The following is a 20,348-nucleotide window of genomic DNA, read 5'->3' as shown; positions in this document are numbered from 1 at the left end:
GCCTATTTACTGAGCAGGGCAGAGTCCTCAGCCGCCCAGCAGGAGGCGGAGCCAGTATTGTCACTGGCAGGAGCAGGGCTATCAGTCGCCCAGCAGGAGGTGGAGCCAGCATTGTGTCAGGCAGGGCAGGCTACTCTTCCCTCACTCTATGTGTAAATGCCTCATTCACCCCACACTGACTCATTCAGACCTCTGGAGCCACCCAGCCCCTGACACACACACCAAACCAGCAGAGACCGGTGGATAGTTGGAAAAGAAAATAGCCACTTTCTAAAAGGGCTATTTTCAAACATAGAATTTAAAAACCATCCATCCTAAAGGGTGTGTTATTAAATTCTGAGTTCAGGGATACTAAACTCGACCTGCTACCATGCTCCCTGAGTCAGATAGATTATAATGGAGTTAATAATCAGTCTGCCCAGTCTGGCCTATTGGAGGCAGGTAGCCCTTCAATAGTGAAAAACGAAAATGGCTGTAATTCACTATTAGGTCATGCCACACACATCAGGGCATGACCTACCTTTTACCAACAATGCACCTTGCCCTAGGGCCTACCATAGAGGTGTCTGAAATGTGGCAAAGTGAAGGTTTAGAGACTGGCAAGCAGGTTTCCTTGCCAAGTCGACATGGCAGTCAGGGACTGCACGCAGGCGCTGCGGTGGCAGGCCTGAGACACATTTTACAAGCTGCTTCTGTGGGTGGCACAACCCGTGCTGCAAGCCCACCAGCAGCAGTCAACTTACATGCCCTTGGCACACGCAGTGCACTAGACTAGGGTCTGAACAGTAAGTCAACCAAGCCAATCATGGTAACACCAATCAATGTAACAATTTAACATAGGGAGCACTTGCACTGTGGCACTGATCAGCAGTGGCACAGTGCCCAAAGCAATATTCCAGCAAAAACATCGTAAACAGAGGAGGCAAACAGAAAAAAATGGAGGAGAGACTCATGCCAATGATGCCAGGTCTAACAATGACTTATTACTCCTTCACTTTGGATAAGACTTGGCATTCAAGAAATAGCCCCCACTGGCTAAGACCTGTTCTCTCAATAGGGGGATAACACGCCAAGCTAGGCCATTTTCTATGCAAATACACCAACAAACTCTACCAGGTACCACACTACTAGACTGCCTGATCACTACTTTTCGAGACCTGCAGGCGTCCAGTAATAGGTGGTATCGCCTCAAAAGGTCTAGAATTCCAAATGTACCCAAATGACACAGACATTGTCATAAACTAGACAGCTTTGCAGAGGCTCCGCTATTGTTCCCTTTTGTCTACTTGCTTCTAAAACCTTGCTGCGCCTTGCTTTCTTTCACCTTCTCTGTTCGGGCTTGTTTCTGTTTTTCTTCCTTGTCTCTCCGCCTCTCTAGCCCTGATCCACGATCTTCAGTCTCATCTCCATCTCCTGCATCCCTACAGTCAGCTCCACCACCTCAACAATCACCAACAACTGCTCGTCTATTGGTCGTATACAAAGTGACTCAAATTTTTTAAATGGGAACTCCAAATGGAATGTGGATCCTCGCACTCCTTGTAGTAAGGTGATCAAAGTTGAATTAATTTAGGGTGCCTGGTAAGTGCTCCCTCCTGGGCAAGAGGGTGTGGTAGAAACTGTAGATGAGTGCGTTGATTCCCGTAGGGATAACGTCTCTTACTCAGCACACCGTTCTTTGGAACATGTTTAAGTAATTGTGCAATGATTGTAAAATTCGTAGTATTAAGACATCATTTATTTCAAAAAGTTCTTTTGGAAATTCATATGATATTCATACTGTGGTATTCATGGATTTCAATCAATCAATTTCATTTCATCGCATTTCTGCCCTATGCATTTCGGGCGAACCCTTCCTCAGGGGGCTTGTATGCTGAAAACATCAAACAAATGACATATAACAAGGTATAACACAAATTAACAAACAATCAATTGCATTGTTCTCATGCTGTGAGTGATGATGTTTCGAAATTATGAATGGTGAAAGAGGAAAAAATGAAGGGTCAAGAGTACCGGACCACGTGGAAGATGGAGAGGTGAGCTAACAGGTTAATCCGTTGATTCGTGACTTGAATACAAACCAGGTGCTGTTTAGGTTAATGAAGATAAAATCCCAAAGGACAAAAGTATAATATGTCCGGAAAGTTCATGCGTGGAAACCGTAAAATACGTGCTCAGAAAATAAGCAGGTTAGATACTGTGAAGTCGGCAGTGAACTGTGGTCAGTACGTGCATGGTAACCAAAGCGTGCATGCTCACAAATACTCGGATAGTGTGTTATGGTATTGCCGATAAGTTAGAATAGATTCTGACCTGAATACTAGATTCATAGAAATCTTGAATCCATGTCGCAAAAAGAACCACAAATATCGATAAACTTTTCTGAAAACGAAGGGAGGAACGTTGTAACGTATACGTATATTAATCAACGAAAATAAGAATATGTGGTGCCAACGACACCCGTGTGTCCTCGCTTACCTCAATATCAGATTGTAACGGTTCGATCGGTAACCTTTCGAGAAACGTCTCGAGTTTCTTCGGAAAAGTTTGATCCCGGTGTGTAGAAGATATAACGGTAGAGATCACGTGACTACCAACAGCGAAGAAAGACTGTGCCCGAGCGAACTCCACTCTATTTTCTTGTTAAAATAATTGCGCTTAAGAATATTAGCGCTTAAGAATATTAGACGCGCGTAATAACGAACTTGGTCGCTATCATTAAAGTGGAGAGAATGTTCGATATTACTGCGTATTCTGATGGGTTTAACGAGTGTCGACACTTTGATGCTCATCAAGCGGTGTCAATAAAGTTAAAACGGTGTGTGGACCGGGAAAGGGTAAGGAAAAAGATAAAACAACAGAAGATACCTGATTGATGTGTAGTAAATTTTGCATGAGGTTAGAAACATAGTACTTACAAGAAAACAAATGTACCTGGTAATTTACACGATAAAACCAAAAAAATACTCTATACGAGTGAATTGTCAATGTGAATCCAAGTCCATGAATGAATGAGAGTATGATCTAGTAACAAATCATAGAAAACAATTAGGATCTAACCGTTCATTCAACCCCATCGGTTGTAGAGTGTTCAGATTGGTAATCCAAAATATCTCTCTTTGTAAGAGATGTTGAGAATTGTCTCTTCCTGAAAGGATTGGTACCTGTTTTAGTATACAGAAACGCAGTTGGCTTGGGTTATGGTGCTGTAGGTTGAAATGTGTAGCTACTGTGGATTTGGTGTTCTTAAGTCTGAGGCTGCTTTTGTGTTCTATTATCCTTGTCTTGATTTTTCTCTGGGTTTTTCCAACGTATGCGATGCCACACGGGCATTTCAACATATATATGACGTTGTTGCTGTCACATGTGCCCGTTACTCTCAGTTTTATGACTGTTCCTTTGGTAGGATGCAATATTTCGTTGCCCTTGATTATTGCATTACAATTGCTGCAATTATAACAAGGCAAAGTGCCACGATGTTGTACTCTGGAGATATCCTCTTTTGGTTGTAAGAGTTCTTTGAAGTTACGGGTGCGTTTGTATGCGAATCTTGGGTTGTTAGAAAAGATTCCTTTGAAGTCTTCTTCGTATGCCAATAAAGGCCAATGCTTCAAAATAATTCTCTTGATGTTGTAACTTCGTGTTGAGAATTTAGAAATTAACACTTGTCTTTGTTCCTCCGTTTTAGGTTGTGAGATTAACAACTGTGCTCTTTCAAGCTTCCGGACTCTTTCCTCTGCATCATTTAGGGTGGTTTCTGGATATCCTCTCAATTTGAATTTTTTGAGGGTGATGGTTTGCGATTCATTGTAGTAATCTGGATTTGAAGAAATTCTTTTGATCCGCAGTAGTTGCGAGAACGGTAAGTGTTGTTTTAATGAGGGTTGATGAAAACTTAAGAAATGCAGAAAATTATTTTTATCAGTTGGTTTGGTGAATACTCTGGTATCAAGTGTTCCGTCGTTGTTAATGACAAGTACATCCAAGAATGGAATTTCTCGTTGAGAAATGGTGAATGTGAAACCAATTCGGTGATCTACTTTGTTTAGATTTTCAATAGCCATAGTTAATGCGGATTCTGAGCCGTTCCACAAAATGAAAATGTCATCGATATACCTTTTGTATAGGATGAGGTGGCGATTCCAATTCGGGTTGCTTAGAATGTGATCCTGTTCATATTTGTGCATAAAGAGATTCGCGTAGGCAGGTGCCGCGCAATTTCCCATTGATGTTCCGGATGATTGAATGAAGAAGTGTTCATCCCATTTGAAGTAGCTGTGATATAAAGTGAAATGTAAAAGTTCCATCAGAAATACTTTAAACATCTCCTCTTGATCATTTGATGTTAGGTGAAATTCTACTGCCTGTAATCCCAAATTGTGAGGTATGGATGTATACAAAGATTTAACATCAATGGTACATAATATCATGTCTTTGGTAAATGATGGTTTGTGGATTTCCAGTAAGTTGAGAAAATGCGTCGTATCTTTGATATAAGTACTCATGCTTTGAACAAAAGGTTGCAAATGTTTGTCCAAACATTTTCCTACTGGTTCATGAATGGAATTTATTGTGGAAATAATGGGGCGGAATGGTGGAAAGTTTGCATCCTTATGAATTTTTGGAATCATGTATATGTAAGGAATGGCTGGGTTGATTTTAATCAAGTAGTCTTTTTCTTTAGTGCTGATGATTCCTTGGTCTATGGCTGTGTCAATGATTTGACTGAGAATATTCTTGAATTTATTGGTGGGATCTGTGTCATATCTCAGGTAGATGTTAGTGTCATTGACATGTTCATTGACGTTTTTGATGTAATGGACACTGAATATTACATCAAAAACAGGTCTCTCCAATTCTCACTCTGTTTACCCACATCTGAAAAATAAGACTTAAGAACGCGATTAAAACTTTCCACTTGACCATTTTCATGGGGTGCATACAGTGACGTAGTGATATGTTTTATGTTGTGACATTGGAGATATTCCTCCATCTCTTTGGAAATTAATTGAACCCCATTATCCGTAACAATGGTTGAGGGACAACCTTCCCTAGCAAAAATCTCTTTGAAAAACTCCAACACTGTATTGGTAGTAGAGATAGGAACAAATTTTACTTCTGGCCACTTGCAATGGTAGTCAACTAAAACTAACGCATATCTTGAACCTGATGGAAGACACATAAATGGGCCAGATATATCAAATGCTATTTTCTTCCATGGTTCATCAGGCCATTCTGTACTCTTAAGGGGAGGAATGTTAAGTTTAAGCATTTTTTTGCTAGAAATACAAATATCACACTCCCTCACTGTACGATCTGCCATGCGATTCATCCCTGGCCACCAAAAATAGGATCTTATCAACCGCTTCATAGCCGACATACCAGGGTAGGAATTGTGTGCCAACTTAAGAATCATTTCACGGACACCAAAAGGGGGCACACACTTCCCATTTTTGTAAACAAGATCTCCTTCCAATTCCAAACTCTCTGCAACTTGAAACATAGGCATGAGTTCCTCACTAATATTTTTTTTTGTTGGCCAACCTTCTAGAATATACTTCTTAACAGTTTTCCATAAAGCATCTTCTTGTTCACTTGACCTCCATTTCTCCTCTGAAATGCCTGCAAAAGCACCCACCACCAGATCTTGAATGGAAGTGACAACATCTTCTTCATCATCATCTTTACCTTTTTCCTCAAATTGACAAGGATGTCGTGATAAAAAATCTGCCGTGACGTTTTTCTTACCTGGTACAAACTCAATATTGAAAGAATATTCCTGTAACCTTGACGTTAATCTAGCAATCCTTGCAGTGGAATTCCAACCTCCACCTGGTGAAAGAATATTAACTAACGGTTTATGATCTGTCTTTAAAGTAAACCTACTTCCCCATATGTAGTTTCTAAAATGTTCAACAGCCCATACACACGCTAGTAATTCCTTTTCAATGACAGCATACCGCCTTTCTGTCTCGTTTAAGGTTCTAGAGGCAAAACAGACATTCCACTCTTCATTTCCAGACTTTTGAGACAAAACCCCTCCAATGCCATATAGACTTGCATCTACCGTGATGATACATTTTTTTCTTAAACAAAAAGGTTTTAAAGTGGGTGCATTTATAATGTCTTGCTTAACCACAGTAAAAGCATCCTGCTGATCTGTACCCTACTCAAAAGCAGACTTTTGTCTCAAAAGTTTCCTCAGCGGCTCCATTTTAGATGCAAAATTTGATACAAACTTACTGTAATATTCACACATGCCCGCGAAGGACAATAATTGTTCTTTGTTACACGGAGCAGGTGCATATAAAATACTATCGACATTCGATTTTTTTGGTATAACACCATCTCCAGTAAGAGTGTGACCTAAGTACTCTACTTCTTTTTTAAACAGATTACATTTGTGTGCCTTTAAAGTCAGACCACTATGTTTTAGCCTTGAACAAACTTCTGATAGATGTTTAAGGTGTTGTTCCTCATTAGCAGAAAATATTAAAATGTCATCTTGGAAACATTTTCGATAATCATCTATATCTTTGAATATATTGAACATGACCCTTTGGAATACAGATGCCGCCGAAGCCAATCCAAACGGCATTCTTGTATATTGAAACAAACCTTGCGGAGTGATGAAAGCTGTTAACGATTTAGATTCTTGAGTAAGGGGAACTTGGTGGTAGGCAGATCTTAAATCTAATGTTGAAAAACATTTTGCACCTTCTAACAAAGACACCAGTTCATTAATATTCGGTAATGGGTGACAGTCTACAACGATGGCTGAATCCAAGGCTCTCAAGTCAACACATAATCTCAATTTTTCATCAGGTTTGTGAACTAAAACAATGGGTGAAACCCATTCAGAAGAGTTAATTGGTTCGATAATCCCTTCTGACACTAGATCATTTAACATGCCTTTTAACTCTTCTCTAACATTGATAGGCACGGGTCTGATCCTTTGCCTGACTGGAGTTACATTTGCCTTGAGTTTGATCTGATGAGAGAAATTCTTTAACTTCCCCAAAGAATCCGCAAATACACCCTTATAGGTGTCCTTCAAGAATTTCCCCATGTCTTCACCAGATGTGACTGAAATATGGTCCATGATCAAAGACTCCTCCAATATGACAGGCTCTTTAAGTCTTGGATTTAACATAATACCAAGTTTATATTGGTCCTTCCAACCAAGTACATTTATGCCCTTGACTGAGACATATAATTGTATATATGCTCTCCTGTTCTTGAAAAATAACTCTGTGTGGAAGAAACCAACCATATCAATGCGAAAACCATCGTAGCTCACAGGATTGATATCTGATGGTAAAATTCTGTGTATGTCAAAAACACCACCAAGTTTTTCTTCGAAATATTGTTTAGATACAATGGTCCATGGAGAACCAGAATCAGCCATCAAATTCAAGTTCACACCTGAAATGTTAACATTACACATAGGGGAATTTGCACTCAACATGTTATCTGAATCATTAACATTGGCAATGTCGTCACGCAAAGACACCACAAACCCTGTGTTTTGATGCGTAATGTCTTCTCTTTTGTCATCCTGACCTCCTGTTGCCCCTTCTAAAGTGCATGAAATCCTTGTTCGATTTTGTGGTGTGAACTTTCTCTGGTCCCTACACATATTTGCAAAATGTCCAACCCTGCCACAATTTTTGCACTCTTTTTTAATAGCAGGACATCCGCCAAACGAAGCCATATGGTTTTTGTTTCCACACCTGTAACACATCAAATTCTTTTCATATCTATCAAATCTTCTAAAATTTCCATATTTTGAATTTTGTGCTGAGTTAGAATTGGTAACATCATTTTTGATTTCCGATTGACGTTTGAGTGTAGCTACTTCTTCAAAATTATCTGACTTTTTATTAACATTTCTTACAGTATTCATCCACTTTTCTGTTTGTTCAAAGGCTTTAGCGGTTGAAATGGCTTCTGATAGTTTCGGATCCCCCATGACCGACAGTTGTTCTTGTGGTTTTTTACATTTAACATGCACAATAATTTGGTCTCTTATCATCTCGTCAGACATATTTCCAAAATTGCAATGTACACTCAATATTCTTAAAGAAGTTAGGAAATCATCAAAAGACTCATTTTCCTCTTGTTTCCTTGTATAAAATTTGAATCTATTCAACGCTATATTGCTAGTAGGTTTAAATTTATTTTCCATTCTTAATAAAGCCTCATTGTATACATTAGTTGCCTCCCGATTTTCACCAATAACAATTTCAGGTAAGGCTCTGAATATCATCTGCCCCTCCGAGCCTAAACAATGTAGAAGAATAATTTTCTTCCTTTCCGAACCCATTCTGTCGCCATCAATAGCCTTCATATAATTAATAAATTCTTCCTTCCAACTTGACCAAGGTAGTGGAGGATCCCCTTTAGATTGTAAGAATTTCGCTGGAGGATCAAATTGCATTTTTTTTTTATATATATATATATGTATTGTAGACACTGGATATAATATAGTCACCTAGGTTTTGGCATCTAACGTAAACTTACATATAAAGTTAAATATCAAAAACAAGAATTGAGATGCTTCTCAGGACTTACTGTTCCTTTTCCCCCTTTTTTTTACTTATTTTTAAGCATCTCTTCGTCAAAAACGAATTCCCACGAAGATCGGAACTGTAATTATATTCTGCGCTTATTACTTGTTGTTTTCGTAACCATGGTAACGCACAATGGCCGCTCCGTAATACAGTATGCTTCACATATCCCAGAATGCCTTGCTCTACGTGGTTACGTATGTTGCCGTTCCAAATGAAATCTGAGCAAGGCGATCTCTTCCCTCCGTTCTAGTCGGAGATTCGGTGCACGCGTTCCAGAAATACAAGTACGTTGCCAATCCGTGCATACACCAGCTGTTTACTTTTGAAATTCTATCGCTGCCAAATGTTTAACGTTATCTCCTCATTCACGATACTTTCCATGCATTTTTTTTTTTGATAGTCACTTCAAAAGACACAATGCTTCACCGATCCGCGCTTATCCAGCGACTCAAATACTCTCCCAAACAGCGCTCGGCAATGCTTGCTTATTTTAAAAGTTAATAAAACATTATTTTCCTTTTACTGTTCCGTACCCAATTCTTCTCATCCAGTCATTTGTCACTCATGGTTACTGTGTTGAGATCGGATTCTCTCTTCCTTATTCGGAGACTTCTTTTTCCTGTTTTTTCAGATCTGAGATAGCAAATCCATATATGCCCACATCGTAGTTCTTGAACACGATTCTTCTGTGCTTCGGTAATGTTGTGATTTGTGTTCCTCTCTTCGTCGGCACTTATAAAAAGTACGCTGTTCAGTTTTACATTTATAATTTATTAGATAAGTTAAGCACAGCAACAATAACGTAGTTATCTTCTTAAGAGTCACTGCAACTGACTCGAGTACCGCATTCTTGCATAACCTTCTCCAAGAACTAGAACATGGAACCTATGGTGACAAAAGATTCCTATACATAATATTGAATACAACAGCATAGTCCAGCTTCTAAAGCAGTGAAACGTTCCCACACACTCCTGCTTCACTCCCCTGCATTAAATGATCCTACACCAAGGGACATACACAACGCACACAGCTAGCACTGGCCATTACCTCCTCGTCCGTCTTCCCGTCCCATTCTTTATCAATGAATTATCACAGTCAGTTAAAGTGGACAACCTGGTGGCCGGCCTATCGTCCTAGGACATGGTGCTTTCAGATAATGCTCTTCCTCACGACCCTAGGGATAAGAAGGTGGAAGGGCTAGTGAAGAGGTCTTACGCCACCTCCACTTTTTCCATCAGGGCTGCCACCTACACAGATTATATGGTGCATTCCCTTCTGAAGGATTTCCAGACCCCTGTGCTGCAGATGAATGATGGTGGGAAAACTTCCTCACTTTTGGCTCTGATGGAACTCTAGCACCTCTACTTATCGGATATTTCATTTGATAACCAGTCTTCAGCTGTAGCAGCTTCTGGAGTTTCCATTGTGGCTTGTCGCCATGTATGGATGAGGGCACGGAAGGCGTATGCCCTACAGAAGCCTGTCCTCGTAAAGTTAGCATTTGATGGTTCAAGTGTGTTTGGTCCACATCTTGAAGAGATGGTGAAACAGTCGGCTGAAAATCGGAAGCTGGTGACTCCCGTTTACCCTCCCTACCGGGGGAGAGGTTTTGGTGTACCGGCGCGCCTTTGCTTTTCCTCAGGCTAGGGGTGCTAGCCAGCCCTTTTGAGACGAGGGTTGTGGCCGGGGGGGAGGAGGTAGAGGGGGGCCTGGTTGAGACAAATCCCAGTCCCAGTCTGCTGGTGCCTCCTCCATTCCTTCTACAAAGCAGTGGCTATCTACTCCCTCCGGATTATAGTCATCTTCACTTCTTTTGTCACCAGCGCCGGTATATTTCGGATGCATGGGCAGTTCAGACAGTTACCTCCGATTAAAGCATCGAGTTCTCCTCTTGCCCAGCCCAGGTATTCAATGAGGCTCCACTACCCCAAAATCCCATGAAGCGGGTGGCCTTGTTGGAAGGTATTTGGCTTCTTTTGGAGAAGGCAGCGATCACTGAGGTTCCACCTCTGGAACGGGGGCTTGGATATCATTCCATCCTATTTCTGGTTCGGAAGAAGTACATCATAGACTACCAACCCGGGTTGGATCTGAAGAGGATGAAGCGGCACATGCCTCATCGTCACTTCAAGATGGTGACCTTGCAGTCGATACTTGAGTTGGTGCATCAGGGGTGCTTCATTGCCTACCTTGCCCTGATGGACACCTACCTGCATGTTCTCATCCATCTGGTGGATCAGCAGTTTCTGTGCTTTGTGGTGGGCTCAAGGCACCACCAGTTCCAGGTGCTTCTTTTCGACCTTGCAAGGGTTTTTACCCCCCCCCCCCGGTAGGTATTCTACATTCTCAAGGTATTCAAGTCTATCCTTACCTTGATGATTGGCTGATTGTCTCTCCTTTCTGTCAGGCATTGGAGGAGGGGAATCAGGTCTGTCATCTTCTGGAGTCTTTTGGGTTTCTAACCAACCACAGGAAGTCCTCTCTGCACCCATTTCAGTCTCTGAAGTTCATTGAGGCCTTATTCCGACTGTATCGAGGGATTGTGGTCCTGTCTCCCGAAAAACAAGTAACTCTGTTCCAACACCTTTTATGGGTTCTGTCCCAGTCTGAGGTGTCAGCTCGTCTCCGGCTAGGGAGTCAGGGGGAGATGTCCTCCACACTGCCAGTGCTTCCCTGGGCCCATCTTCATTTGTAGCCCCTCTTGTATCATCTTCTGTGCCACTGGGATCCGACTTCTCAGGCATACAAGGCTCTCATTCCTGTGACCCCAGAGATCTGGAAGTCTCCCCATTAGCGGTTGTCACCTCCCATCCTGTCCAAGGGCTTCAGTCTCGATCCTCCGCACTCAGTGGTCCTGACAACCAATGCGAGTGCCATGGATTGGAGGGTGGTTCCAGGGGATTCCAAGGCCGGTGGCAGATGGTCCCAGTTCGGTCCTCGAACTGGAGAGAATTGATGGTGGTGGGTCAGGCATGTGTTTGGTTTGCTCTTCTCCTTCCGGGTTGTTTGTGCTTATATCGACTGGCAAGGGCGGATGCTCTGGTCCCTGTTTCTCCTTTCCTGAAAGATCGGCCTGTGGGCTGAGAGGAATCTCTTCTCTCTCTGCAGTCTATCTTCTGGGTAAAGAGAATGGGCCTGCTGATTTTTTGAGCAGGGTGTTTCCCTCTTCTGTGACCATGTGTCTTCCCCCCTTCTCTGTCAACAGATTCTCTCAAGATTTGGCCTACCTTGGCTGGATCTGTTTGCCTCTGAGGGGGCGGCCCTTCTCTCTCAGTTTTGCAGCCTAATTCCCTTAGGGTTGGCCTGAGCAATAGATGCTTTCTCCTTCCCATGGCCCCAGGGGCTCCTGTTTGCCTTTTCCCCATTTTCCTTCATTTCCAGGGTCCACAGGAAGATTTGGGTGGACCGGGCAGAGGTTCTTCTGTTTGTTCCTGAATGGTGCCAGAGACCATGACTTCCCATTCTACAAGGTTTGACTGGGTATCTCTGTTGAAGGTTTCCCGCGCACCTCTCTTCCCTACTTGCTCTTTTTCTCAGCTCGTCCTCTCTCCTGCGCCTCTGGCTGGGGGTATGGCACTTGAGAGGTTTACCTTGTTGGCCCTGGGTTATTCCCTTGAGGTGGCTAAGCACATCCAGTTATCTTTCCGGCCTTCGACCCTGGAGTCTTTCCATCGTTGTTGGAAGAACTTTGACTCATGGTGTAAGGGGAAGTGTCTGTCTCCTGTTTCCTGTGATCCTGTCAGGGTGTTGGACTTTTTAAGAGATGGCTTTGTGATGGTTCTAGCGGTTTCCAACCTCTGTGACCAATAGGGTGCCGTTCTGGCCTTCAGGGGCTTTGATTTGGCTTCTATCTCTCCCTTGGTGACAAGTCTTTTGCAGAGTTTTTTGCTTCAGCACCCATTGCTTGCTCTCAGGTCCCCACTTGGAATCTCCCTTTGGTTCTTCAGGCACTGACTAGTCCTTCTTTTGAACCCTTGGTTCCCGTTTACCTTAAGTTTCTTTCTGTTAGAGTTCTTTTTTTGTTATCAGTTTCTTCTGGTCACAGGGTTGGTGAGCTTGAGGCTTTGATGGCTTTTCCCCCCTTTTTGCATTTCTGTCCAGATAAAATGATTTTGCACCCTACTCAGTTTTTTTCTGCCCAAGGTCTTGTCTGACCTATCTAATCCTGAGAAGGAGGTTCTCCATTCTCTGGAGGTGCTTAGAGCTCTTTGCATCTATCTGGACTGTACCAGTGAATTTAGACAAGTAGATTCCTTGTTTGTTACATATGGTCTCTCTGAGAGGGTCTCAAACCTTTTTTGTCCACTCTAACTCAATAGGTAAAGTGTGCTGTAATCTTGTCTCATGAGGTTGCTCACCGTCCTCTTACCTCTTCTGTCCAGGAACAGTCAACTCAAGGTGTTTCCTCCTGCTAGGCGATGTTTAAGGGGGCATCACTCTGTGACTTTTGTAATGCTGCTACATGGTCCTTTCCGAACACTTTTGTTGCACACTACCGTCTTCAGTTGGGGATGGTGGCATGTGCTGATTTTGGCACTCATGTTTTATCTGTCGTGCATGATCTGTACATTATTCAGTTTTTTGCATTAAATATCAAACATGTGGCTTCATCCTTGTTTCTGTGTGCATCAATCACCGTGCGCTTGGGTATGGGCTCATGGATAAGGAATGCGAGAGGAAGACGGACGAGGAGGTAATGCCTGGTTACTCACCAGTAGTCTTCATTGCTCCGAGTCCTGGTCTTAACGTTCCATTTTTGGGCCAGTCATTCCCTCCTTGGTTTCTGGTGATATTTTTTGTTTTTTTTCTTTCATTTGAGTTTTTGGGATATTTTCAGGTTGTCATGGTGACTTGCTAACCCCTTTAGGCATGCTGGGTAGGCAGGACATATTGGAGGAAATAATTTGACCTTAGCTAGGTAATGCGTTCTGTGGAGTAGACGAGTTACTCATGGATGAGGAATGGAACGGGAAGACGAGGAATCAGAGTAAGGAATATTACCAGTGCTCTGCAAGCCCAACGCACATCGGTTTCACCTGCCACTGGAAACAAGGCTGGCTAGCTAATGAGCTGTTTTAAATCATCTCTTTGTATCTAGGATTAAATGTCATGACCCTGAGACCCTAAGATCTTTGAATAACAGCATTGAAAGCTGCCAAATTTTAATGTAATGTCTCAACAATCTGTCAGGCCAACCTGGACTTATATACACACTCCTCTTAAACACACAGAAGGCAGCACCCAATAACTTTTCCTAATAGTACCAGGCAGCTAGTGTTAATAAACAAGACAGCTCGACTGCAGAGTCACACTGCAGAATAAGCCACTAGCTGCTGCCAGACTGCAGGCCCGGACCCAAACATGAGCTTGGCCCACCCAAACATGAGCCTTGGCCCTCGCAGTGAATTTGCCACCGATGTACAACAACAATAAAAAAAATCAGATAACTGGTAATTTACGATCCTGCTGCAGAGCAACTATTTGTCTGTTGGTAGTTTTTAAATGCTGATAAACTGAATTTTATGGGAATAGCTCAGTGGGTACTAGTCTGTCACAGATATCCTTGTGTTACTTGCAGTTCAGAAGTTACTATCTTAACATAGGACAGTGACCTATGAACTGTCATCAAAGAGCTGCAGACAAACGTCACTTTTTTGTGTTGTGATATAGTTAGAACTTCTCCAGTCTTTCATTATTCTAATTTTGCTAAAAGGAGTTTGGGCACTTATACATTTTTTCAATAAAGCCAACCCCCAACCACTGGAGTACTCTTTAAATCCTGAGTTTGTGCTTCTCCAGACCAAACCCCCGTAAAATATATCGCCCACCAGTACAGATGACGTGATTCCTACACCTTATAATCCTCATTGGCTTATGTGACATTACCCGTAGAATGATTTATTGACCCTGTATAAAGTGTGCTGTTATGTAAAGTACTGTGACGCCCTACACTGCTTTGAGTAGCGTTATACAACAAAGGAAATGGATATGAGAGAGGGGCAACGGAGAGATGAGGAGCATTGGTGGAGGGTGGCAGTTAGGGAATCCGAGGAGGAGGTCAAGGGGAGGGGGGAGCTACGGAGAGATTAGGCGCGCTGGTGGAGGGTGGCAGTGAGGGAATCCGAGGAGGAGGTCAAGGGGAGGGGGCGGAGCTACGGAGAGATTAGGCGCGCTGGTGGAGGGTGGCAGTGAGGGAATCCGAGGAGGAGGTCAAGGGGAGGGGGGGGGGGAGCTACGGAGAGATTAGGCGCGCTGGTGGAGGGTGGCAGTGAGGGAATCCGAGGAGGAGGTCAAGGGGAGGGGGGGAGCTACGGAGAGATGAGGGGCGCTGGTGGAGGGTGGCAGTGAGGGAATCTGAGGAGGAGGTCAAGGGGAGGGGGCAGCTATGGAGAGATGAGGTGCGCTGGTGGAGGGTGGCAGTGAGGGAATCCGAGGAGGAGGTCAAGGGGAGTGGGCAGCTATGGAGAGATGAGGGGCGCTGGTGGAGGGTGGCAGTGAGGGAATCTGAGGAGGAGGTCAAGGGGAGGGGAGAGCTACGGAGCGATGAGGGGCGCTGGTGGAGGGTGGCAGTGAGGGAATCCGAGGAGGAGGTCACAGGGTGGGGGGAACTACAGAGATATCAGGGGCACTAGTGGAGGGTGGAAGTGAGGGAAGCAGAGGAGGATGTCATGGGGCAGGGGGGAGCTACGAAGAGATGAGGGGCGCTGGTGGAGGGTGGCAGTGAGGGTATCTGAGAAGGAGGTCATGGGGTGGGGGTACTACAGAGAGATGAGGGGCACTGGTGGAGGGTGGCAGTGAGGGAATCTGAGGAGGAGGCCATGGGGTGGGGGGAACTTTGGGAGGATGAGGGGCGCTGGTGGAGGGTGGCAGTGAGGGAATCTGAGGGGGAGGTCATGGGGTGGGGGGGACTACAGAGAGACGAGGGGCACTGGTGGAGGATGGCAGCGAGGGAAGCCGAGGAGGAGGTCATGGCGTGGGGGGAACTACAGAGAGATGAGGGGCACTAGTGGAGTGTGGTAGTGAGGGAATCCGATGAGGGGGTCCTGGGGTGGGGGGGAACTACAGAGAGATGAGGGGCGCTGTTGGAGGGTGGCAGTGAGGGAATCTGAGGAGGAGGTCATGGGGTGGGGGGAGCTACGGAGAGATGAGGGGCACTAGTGGAGGGTGGTAGTGAGGGAGTCTAAGGAGGAGGCCATGAGGGGGAGGGGCTACGGAGAGTTGAAGGGCAATGTTGGAGGGTGGTAGTTAAGTTATCTACAGAGAAAGAGGTCATTGGTGGGGTGCCAAAAAAGACTTCCACACCAGCACTAAAGCCGGCCCTGTCATGGCCTTTCTGTTTTTGTTTATTTAATTAACAGTCGGGTGATTAGGACAACTGTGGAGCATACTTTAAAGTGCGTGCTAATTACATTCACTGCTATATTCAATGTTTTAATTTTGAAGGTGATTTTACTGTTGTTTACTTCTGGGAATAATGAAAGTGGAACTGAATGGTGGCTGATATTGGGCTGGGGCCCAAGGTCAGCTGTGAGATACAGTGCAATGGAGAGGGGTGGTAGAAAAGTGGATGATCAAGCCTGTAAGGGAGCGCGCTGCAGAATCAGGGGTCAGGTGGAGGTAGTAATGAAGGCTTGCAGAGAGGGAGCCAGAGTAGTGTCACTTGCCCGATTCTCCCACCTTAGAAACCTCCTCTTCCCATCAAACGGACATTACATGGAAAAAACACTTTTTGAGAGTGATAACATTTAGAAAGAGACTTGGAAAAGAGTGCGTTTTACTGGGCCATGTAAGACTAAGGAGAGATAAAGGAGGAGCCAGAGAAGGTCTGGCTAGATATATAAGCGATGAATCGGGCCACCCAAATAAAAATTCCTGGAGCCGGGCCTGCGCCAGAGTCCTGCCCTTGGAGCGAATCGGAGAGTGTCCCGTATGTAAACTTGTTGTGCTGTTATTGCAGGTTGAATTCGTGATTGAAAACGGCTTTGGAGGCGCCGCTGTTTGGAGCTTGGACATGGATGACTTAAAAGGCGGTTTCTGTAACGAAGGGGTGTATCCTCTGACGAGCAAGCTGAAGGCCCTGCTGGGACTAGATACAGGTATGGATCTGCTTATGTGAAGGCCTGCTTATGTTGAGATTTCATATACAGCACAGCATTCATATGACAATCCCCCACCCCAGAACTATGGATCTTAGTTTGTTGCCAATTTAACAAAAGTGATTTCTATACAAGTTGAGGCGGCTGTCTGTATAAGGATGAACCTTGTACACAGTGGCGTCACTAGAGGGGTGCGGACCGCACGGGTGACACCATGAGTTACCGCACTGGGTGACACCAACCCTAGTGACGCCGCTGCTTGTGCAGCAAGTTTTACCATTCTGCCCTTGTGCAACTTTTCTGTCTCCTTTCCTCCCAGTAGCCTAAGCTCCTTTGAGACTACTGGTGGTGCTCTGCGGCGCTCAGTACGAGCTGCCAGGATCGGTAGAGTCGGGAAAATACTTCTCCTGGTGCTTCTGGGGCACCCGGTATCTCCATACCTGGGTTCCCTGGGTGTGATTTTCCCAGGCTGGTGATCCTAGGCCGGGTTCACCAGTTCCAGATCCATGCCCTGTAAAGCTGCATGCAGTGACTATGATTGTGAACACAGCCGAACTCCCTCCCAAGGCCTGTCTACTTCATGGTGAGAACATGGACCGCTCCCAGCCTCCCTACAGTGTCCCATGGCCCAGAACACCACTCCTTGATGAGCACCCATCCCGCTACCATTTACTACCGCCTGAAAGCAGGTGGTAATTTGGAGCGGAAATTCGTGCAAGAGTAGGGATCCACATGTGGTTTTGGATCTGCATGTTAGTTCCCATTTTGAGCCAGCATGGAGATTCTGTCCAGGATCATGGCTGTGGCTCCCTCTCCCAGTATCCCTGCACCTGCTTGCTATGACAGACTTCTGTTTTGTATGCACCACCTGCAGAGAAGTAGGCTCTTGTGAACTGTGGGTCTGCCTAGGGCTTATCTCACCGACAACAGAGGTGGAAACTCCTCCCTCACCACCCTATGGGGAGACTGGTGGTTGGAGGCTGCTGAATAATATGTAGGGTCACACGCCTTTTAATCCTCATACCTTAATATTGAAAATCAGTTTGGTCCTTCCACCTGGGCCTTACTTCCCTGGAGTGTGATGTGTGGCTGTGATTCTGGTATGTTTGGAGGCCATCTCCTGTGTTAGTGGTGCTTTCTAAGCGGGCGCAATGAATGTAGCACAATATGGAGCATCCCTGCATTATAGTTTAGACCTACTGTCCTCGGTGTCTTTCAAGCAGAGGCTTACACTATGGAAACATCACAGTCACCCCCTGTGTACAGTTTGTATGCTACAACATACTTTCAGCCACAAGGTCTGTCCAGCGACAGCATCTGGAGAAGACCTTTTTGAATTCTTGCATTGGTCGAGGCATGTTTGCCTGGCACCAGTCTGACTACGTTGGGGTGTCTGGGTTTAGTCTTTCAATCCTCTTTCTGCTGACCATGTGCTCTCCATGCAGCAGTCAGGAAAGATAGGGACTTCAAGCTCTGGTTGACTAGGGAGATACACTTTGAATATTGCACACCTTTTGTTGCTGGCCCTCTGGAGATTTCAGCTTTGTGAGGAAGAGTAGCAGTGCCCGCTGAAAGAGATTGCTTGCTGTTGCTGTTCTCCTCTAAGCTTGACTCAACAAAGGAGTGAACAGGAAAGTAGTGCACTACACCCTCGACCTGCACACTTGTAGACCTGCCCTACACCTCAGTGATGTTTGCCTGGGCCTGTGATGGCCAGGGGTGTGAAATGGAAAGCTTACTTGAACCTGCTTGGGATGTTTGGTGGCATAAACTTCCCTTTTCAGAGCCTAGGAGGACCTACAGAGTTTCCCACCTTCAACCTGCTGCCAGTGGGTTGTTTTACTTCGCGGGGGATTGGTTGCTCTGAACTGAGAACTATGTGGACAATCATGCTGCTGTGCACCATTCCTAAGTGATGGCAACTAGAATATTTGGTGTCCCCCTAACCCTGCACAAGGGCTCTTGGGACTCTGAGCTGTGAATGTGTGCAGCTGGCAGGGGTGCTTGTCTGATGCGTTGTGTCCAAGATCCCCTCATTGATTCTAGAGGCAGAAAGCCCTGTTAGGATAAACAACCAGTGACATTTGCCCACTTCTCTGGCTGAACAAGTGGCCTTCATTTCAGTAGATCTGGGATCTGCATTACAGGATTACTTCTTTTGACACTGATCTTTGTGCCTTGTGATACCTGCGCCTCCTGGATCTACTGGATCATAGTTTCAAACACATATTACTTACTCAGCAAAGTCTTGAATGCGCACCAAAAAGGGTGAGTCAGGAGTGCAAAAGGAGCCCTTTCTGGATTTAATTGGAGTGCAACAGCAGCCAATGACCTTTGACTCCAGCGTTTAATGACAGAATCCATCACACATAAGGACCAGTACCTCTAGCTGCTGCAAGTCTGAAGAAACGGGCTCACTGTAGTGCCAGTTCCAGGCAGAGACCACGTTTGTTTATCGTTTTTTTACAGGGGTGTTCTTGGTGTCCTGATTCTAGCCCCCCTAATCAATCACGAGGGTTGGTTAAATTGTAGCAATGGTTGATAACACTATCCGCCTGTCCCATAGTGGAATCTGCATGACATGAACAGTTTGCCTACTCATTGTTTTCTTACAGCATCCCAAATCCTGTACAGGAATCATACATTATACTGGCCTCTCTGTTCCAGGAATGTGCTCCCCGAACCCTGTGCCATGGTCGACAATGATAACGGAGGTAGCAAAGCCCACCACAGCGGTGCCATCTACAGAAAGTACTACCACTAGGAGCGGCAGCGGTGGCAGTGGAGTCCAATTCTGTGTTGGTAAACGTGATGGAATCCATGACAATCCGAAGGACAAAACCAACTTCTACCTCTGTGGCTTAGGCACAACATTTGTAGTATGGTGCCCAAGGGGCCATTTGTTTGATATAAGCTGCAAGTGCTGCTCTTATGTCTGAGCTCAGTGTACTGCTAAAAATAAAGTGCCTCTGACAGTGCTTCATGACTTATAAGAGAAAACACTTTTCCTGGTGAAAGCCTTTATGCTCCCCAATATGGTTTTCCTAGAGAACCACTGGACCCCTATTGCAGCCCATCTTCTCTGTGCTTTAGCCTCTTTTCCTTTGTGCTGTTGGTCATCGCCTCTATTATTTTGACTCAGTGCTGTGCCCTTCCTCCTCTGTGCTCTAACCTGTCTCCTTTATGCTGTGCTCTAACCTGTCTCCTTTATGCGGCAACCCATTTTTAGCCACAATGTTTGCCAAAATTCTCCTATGTTATGTTCAATTTCCCCAATACTGCCACCCATCTCCTCAGGGCTGTGGACTGGCTCCTCTGTGGTATATTCTGCCTTTTCTATGCTGCCACCCATCTCCTCAAGGCTGTGGACTGGCTCCTCTGTGGTATATTCTACCTTTTCTATGCTGCCACCCATCTCCTCAGGGCTATGGACTGGCTCCTCTGTGGTATATTCTACCTTTTCTATGCTGCCACCCATCTCCTCAGGGCTATGGACTGGCTCCTCTGTGGTATATTCTGCCTTTTCTATGCTGCCACCCATCTCCTCAGGGCTGTGGACTGGCTCCTCTGTGGTATATTCTGCCTTTTCTATGCTGCCACCCATCTTCTGAGGGCTATGGACTGGCTCCTCTGTGGTATATTCTGCCTTTTCTATGCTGCCACCCATCTCCTCAGGGCT

The 20,348-nt window shown here is 44.9% G+C and overlaps 1 protein-coding gene across 1 annotated transcript in view; it reads left to right on the top strand.

The window, feature by feature from the left end:
- Positions 1–19,608, top strand: part of LOC146830523 (acidic mammalian chitinase-like) — a 277,219-nt gene extending 257,611 nt beyond the window's left edge. Inside the window, exons 10-11 of the mRNA XM_085604048.1 lie at positions 16,531–16,669; positions 19,337–19,608. Of these exons, the coding sequence (XP_085460174.1) occupies positions 16,531–16,669; positions 19,337–19,608 (411 nt within the window). The remainder of the gene's footprint in view (positions 1–16,530; positions 16,670–19,336) is intronic.
- Positions 19,609–20,348: the final 740 nt, after the last annotated feature.

This window comes from Triturus cristatus, chromosome 5_1 (assembly GCF_964204655.1).
Source record: "Triturus cristatus chromosome 5_1, aTriCri1.1, whole genome shotgun sequence".
Taxonomy (NCBI): domain Eukaryota; kingdom Metazoa; phylum Chordata; class Amphibia; order Caudata; family Salamandridae; genus Triturus; species Triturus cristatus.
This window is presented reverse-complemented; position numbering and strand designations above follow the sequence as displayed.